Here is a 6,000-nt window from a genome sequence, read left to right on the forward strand (position 1 = left end):
ATCCTGGCTTAGGTTAGCCAGGATCGGCGCTCAATCGGTTTCATGAAAGCTGAATTATCTCGGCAGATTAGCCCAGCCAGTTAACCTGGAAGTGTTAAGCCATTTTGCTATTTATTGTGCCTTACATGGTCTTTAAAGGACAACAAGGGTTCATATTTTATATTGTAATTAAAGAATATAAAAGATGAGTGTTAAAATGATTTCATTTACCTCTTTCTATTGTTTTAGAGATTATTATTTCAGTGGTTGGGGGCAAGCGTACAAGTGGCTGAATATGCCATTTTACACAGAATAAGCCCTTTCCCAAGATACACAAGCGTAATTTGGACGGGTTTTTGGGTTTTAATAACCCAAGGGCCCCCCCTAGTGTCGAAAATAAAAAATGTTTTTAATAGGCCTAAATAAAAGAATGGGCCCATATCTTCATAAATTCATACTAGGATATTATATGTATTTTGTCATTTCCAATATATTAGGGGTCCCAGGGCCCTACTTTCCTAATCTGTGGGCGGTGGGCCCCCTCACAACAGTACAAATGCTTTTATTTTAGCATTATTGACTTGAGGAAGCGCCAGCACGGCGCCAATCATAAACATCCGGGGTAAAGTGTAGACTAGCAAGTTTTTCATTTGGCTATTCACCACAGTTATTAGCTTATGGTTGCCACCAGGCGCGTCACCACCATTCATTGTGAGTACGACGCGACACCTCCACTTTGATAAAACCGTGATCTCATCCCCCCCACCTTTTTGGCCGGCCGGGGTGCTTTTTTTTTTTTTTTCTCCCCTGCGCTGCAAGCTGGCTATCATCAACACAAACGCGTAGTAGGGGCTATGGCTACTTATATTTCCAGGACAATTTCAAAATAAACATGTTGAATGATCGATTGTATATGAAAAAAATAAAATAAAGGCTTTTGTTTTGAAATGCGCTTCTGTGCAGAGAGGAAATGGCTTTCATAGGAAGTCCCTTTACCTCTCTGTCTTCCGTGCGTATTATGGACTCATGGTGAAATGAACAACACACTACAGGCATAAAGGAATAACACCAAGACAAGACCTTGAAGACCATGTAGGCTATAAAGGCATTAAACATCGTCCTCTGCTCCTCTCATCCTAACTCAACACTTGGTGAGTCGTGACTCGTGGCTATATTATATTAGAGTTAGAGTAATGATGATGGAATGGATGCTAATGCTATGCTGCCTGCTGGCTAATGTACACTGTTGTGGCTAAGTGGCTTTATTGTTTATGTCGGACTTCTGCGTTGTTTGCGGCGTGAGTTTTGGTGCTATAATCAAATGGTTTGCGGATTCGGAATCACAAGAATCTTAGCTTTCAAATGGTATACAGCTTGCAAAGAAATAAACCGCGGAAACCCGAATAAAACGCGATCAAATCCGCGAAAAACCGCTTCGCGCGCGTGCGTGACCCCCCCCCCCCCCCCCGCCCCAGCGCAAAGACAACAGACCCGGGCCCCTTTGATCAGGGCCCCCCTGATCTGAAAACCCATGGGGAATAAGGTCTAATTTCGCCACTGCCAAGATACAACGCAACCTTTCATGGTTGGATGTGACTTATGGGGGCTAGAAGTGTTACTGTAAATAGCAATAAAGAAACTGCTGGCTTATTGTGTCTAAAAAGACATATTTAGCCACTTGTACGCATGCCCCCATGCGTACGCATGCCCCACATTTTAACACGGTAACCGCGATAAAACAATAGAACGAAGCAAATTAAAACATTTTAACACTCACTTTTTCTTTTCTCTAATTACAATCTAAAATATGAACCCTTGTTGTAAAAAAACAAAGTTGTCCTTTAAGTTAATATTCAGGAGTCACATCTATGAAGAGATGTGTGTATTTATGTCTGTATTTGAAGTTTATTTACCGTCTGCTGTATGGCTGACCGTACTGTATAAGTAGACGGTATCGCAGGTGTCAAAATACAGGAGTACTTGACAGAAAATAGAGAAATAGAAATAATTTGGGACACCTTTTAAAAGCCCAGGCGTGAAACCTTTACGTTAGCGCTGCTCTAAAAGATGGACAATGTGACTGTTAACCTTTAAGAGAGGGCTGCCTAACAACACATCACAGCCTGGGGCTCTGCTTCTAAGTGTTTCCCAGAGGATATGTGCTGTACAGCAGTGGTGCTCAACCTGTGGGTCTGGACCCTCAGGGTGTGGCTATAGTCTTGTTTCCCTTAGAGCAGTGTTTCTCAACCTTTTTTCTGCATGGGCACACTTTTCATGTCCCAAGAATCCATGGGCACACCAACATAATACGGGGGTGTAAATATCGTCACTGTCGGGAAGAAACCTTGTATCTCCAAGTTTCAAATTTGTACGTTTCTTCGCAAAGTAAAGCCCTGCTTCATCATACAAGGCTGTCGCACAACAGTAGTGAAAACAGAAGATCTACACGCACACAACGCCTCGCACTGCGAGGCGTTGTGCGCTTGTAGATCGGCTGTTTTCACTAGTTTAAATCATTTTTAAAATGATAAATACAATACTGGCTTTCAAGCAGTTTCAAGGGGCACACCAAAGGTCCCCAGGCACAGTGGGTGAGAAACACTGCCTTAGAGAGGTGATGCCATAGTTTTGTACTTTTTCTGTTTTGTAGGTCTATGAAGTTAACATTATTATAATAAGCCACCGGGTGGGGTTATAATCTGCAGATTTGTCTTCCCCGTGTATTTGGGTTTACTTCCTGAAAGCTGAAAGCCTCTTAGTTAAAAGCCCCAGTCGAAAAACACACATTAAAACAGTAAGACTCCCTAATCGGGAGATAAGCGGCTGTCACGTCGCATACACAAACTTTAGAAGGCAATGGTAGCCAATCAGGAGGGACCATGGGAAATGGGACAGATCCATGTTGATGACAGGACTTTAGAGATACTGTGTGCTGCTTTGCGTGGGCCCAGTTGAAAAACACTGATAAAATGACATCATATACTCATACTCATCCCTTCCCCTTTAACCATACACCCAACACTGTGGGCGTGGCTAACCTCAGCTGGGTCATCACCCACTATGACAACCAGGCATACTTAATGAACTGGGTTTTGTATTATCTTGTATGTCATGACGTTTGAAAAAAATAAATAATGAACCGGAGGGTGTGGCCACATAAAAACACAATTTTAACACTTTCTGAACACTTTTTTTTATATTCTTCCTCCTAGTGTAATCATAATACCTGATCATCATGTTTTAGGGGAGGAAAAATATCATGGCAGTGCATCTTTAAGCTTGTATAATTAGTTTATTTTTAGGGTGATGTCTGGATGTGCCGTTGTTTCGAGCGTCCAGTAGTCCGAATCGCGGGTGAACGCTAACCTGCCCGACGCTGGGGAATGCTAACCTGGTGAATAAGCCTAAACCTTAACCCTAACCCTAACCCTAAACCTAACCCTTATCCTAACCCTATAACCAGAGTACTGGTGATTCCAAACAGTGGGACATCGAAAGATATAGAGGTGGCCTATTCTTATGTGTACCACAAGTAAAATGTACCTGTATCATCTCAGATGCCACCACAATAAACTAAGATGGTGGGGAATGTTGAGAAGAGTAAAAGTCGAATATATACACACAGTCGGATATACATTGCACACAAGTTTGACAATGACCAAACTGACCTAGCATTGTCTCATGTCTGTCTGTCTCTCTGTCTCTCTGTCTCTCTCTCTGTCTGTCTGTCTGTCTGTCTGTCTGTCTGTCTGTCTGTCTGTCTGTCTGTCTGTCTGTCTGTCTGTCTGTCTGTCTGTCTGTCTCTCTCCCTCCCTCCCTAGCAGCAGATGGCTTCTCGTATGGAGGTTCGTTAGGAGACCTGAGGTCCACATGTCTAGAGGAGTTTCCTCCGGCGCTGGACTTTGACTCCTTCACCGAGACTCTGTCCCAGTCCAACGCCATGTACCAAGACTCACCTCCACGGTACACACACGCACACACACACGCACACGCGCGCACACACACACACACACTCGCACCAGGGACGTGCAGAGAATGTTAGAGAGGCAGGCGCTGACATTTCTAAAAGGGCCTTTTGGTGGAAATATAGAAAATAGCAGACCTCTAAGCTCACAACGCGTCGCAGTTGTGAGCTTGGAGGTCGGCTATTTTCGGTGCTTGATACCACACTGAGCTAGGCATACTGGAGATGTGCATGGCGTGGCGGCCGTGGTTTTCTACACAGAGAGACTTACATTCAAGTTCAGCTGAGTTTGGACAAGGCAATTCTCTTGAATGCTGCCTTCAGGTATGGCATGGAAAGAGGGGCATTTGCATTTGTTTCACCAGGGGTCGAGTTATGTGGGGGCCAATGGGGGCTTAGCCCCCATAGATAAAGTCTGGGACCCCATAGTCAAAAACCCCTATGGGGTCTCTTTTTTTCCCAAGTGTTTTTTTTTTTTCCCCTCCCCTGCGCTCTCTGGCTCTCATCAGTAGCGGTTTTAGGCAGAGGCTACTGCCATCTTAGCCTGAATGAGACATCTCTGATAAACCTTGCATAGCCAGACTTACTCGTGTCCCTGATTGGCTCTCACGGCTCTTTGCCGTTGTCCCATTGGCCAAAAAGAAAAAGCAGACAACATTTCTTGACTCCAGAAGAACTCTTTGGGAGTTTCCGCCCCGCCCCCCTTTCAGAGGCTAGTGTGTGTTTACTTTCGCTTTGACAATGCACGTTTATCTTTCTGGATATGAGAAAAAGAAAAAGAAAAAGCGTCAAACGGGACTGCTTTAGTGGCGATAAGGGCTGAGTTGCGTTAGCCAGCTGCCTTGCGTGTCACGGATAGACTTGTAATGCTGCTGTTTTGTAATCTCTCCTACCTCGCTGTCTGACTATCTTGCTGGCTGGTGCATGTGGAAAGGGGCAAAGGGAAAGTGTAGTGTGCCGTTCCCGATTGTTTAGCAAAAAAAAAACGCAGAAACCCGAATAAAATGCGATAAAAACGCGATCAAAACCGCGAAAAAATGCCAATTTTCGCGCGAGACGTGCACGCGCGCGATGACCCCCCCCCCCCCATGTAGGGCCCCCATAGCTCTGGGAGTATAACTCGAACACTGTGTTTCACCATGGTAAAAACTGCATTCATGGTCTGGAGAGGGCACTTTTTACAGACAGATAAAAGGGCAGGGGCTCAAGTCCCCTTTGATGTCTATGTGTGCACATGCCTGACTCTCACGAACACACGCACACACGCACATGCACACACACACACACACACACACACACACACACACACACACACACACACACACACACACACACACCTCTACCTTTTCCCACAAATCTTTATTTGTGGACCTGCAGTTTACTAGGAGTTTGTACCATATATGAGGAGCATAAAAAAGACTTGATGCCTCTTTATCACATTTAGGTTTGCGAATTGTTGTTGTCCTTTATCCTCGCTGAGCCATCCTGGCCTAGAGAAGTGGTTCTCAACCTGTGGGTCAGGACCCCCTGGGGGGTCCCCAGATTATTTAAGGGGGTCCCCAGATGATTAACTTAATGTGCAACATTGTTTTCTCACTCAACAGTAAACAAACCAACATAACGTTTAAGTGTATAGAGGGTATCTTCACATTTCTAAAGTGACAATTGAGGGACTTTTTTATACCCTTAAAATGACAAATTAAACATTGGTCAAATTGTCAATTAATAGAGGCAGAAATTGTGAAAATAGATGATCTACATGCTCACAACGCCTCACAACGCCTCGCAGCGATGCGCCTCATGTCTCACCACGCCTCTCAGCCGTTATAAAATACCAGGTATCCACATGCCTCTTGTGGCTTATTGCTTCAATATTTGCCTCCGAGATATTAGTGGAGTAGAAGTAAAAGTATAGAAAACTGGAAAAACTCCAGCTAAATGGTACTTAAGGTCAGTACTTGAGTAAATGTACTTAGTTTATTTCCACCACTGTGTGTGTATAACAGACAGACAGACAGACAGACAGACAGACAGACAGACGGTGAGTGGAGTGTTTG

At 44.4% G+C, this 6,000-nt stretch overlaps 1 protein-coding gene across 1 annotated transcript in view; it reads left to right on the forward strand.

Moving 5' to 3' along the window:
• The window catches only part of bean1 (brain expressed, associated with NEDD4, 1), a gene marked incomplete at both ends in the record, with an annotated part of 62,192 nt that overhangs the window by 42,204 nt on the left and 13,988 nt on the right, over positions 1-6,000 (forward strand). The window contains one exon of the mRNA XM_080740885.1: positions 3,801-3,942. Coding sequence (XP_080597011.1) covers positions 3,801-3,942 — 142 coding nt within the window. The remainder of the gene's footprint in view (positions 1-3,800; positions 3,943-6,000) is intronic.

This window comes from Nannobrachium achirus (genome assembly GCF_963921795.1).
Source record: "Nannobrachium achirus genome assembly, chromosome: 13".
NCBI classification, from domain to species: domain Eukaryota; kingdom Metazoa; phylum Chordata; class Actinopteri; order Myctophiformes; family Myctophidae; genus Nannobrachium; species Nannobrachium achirus.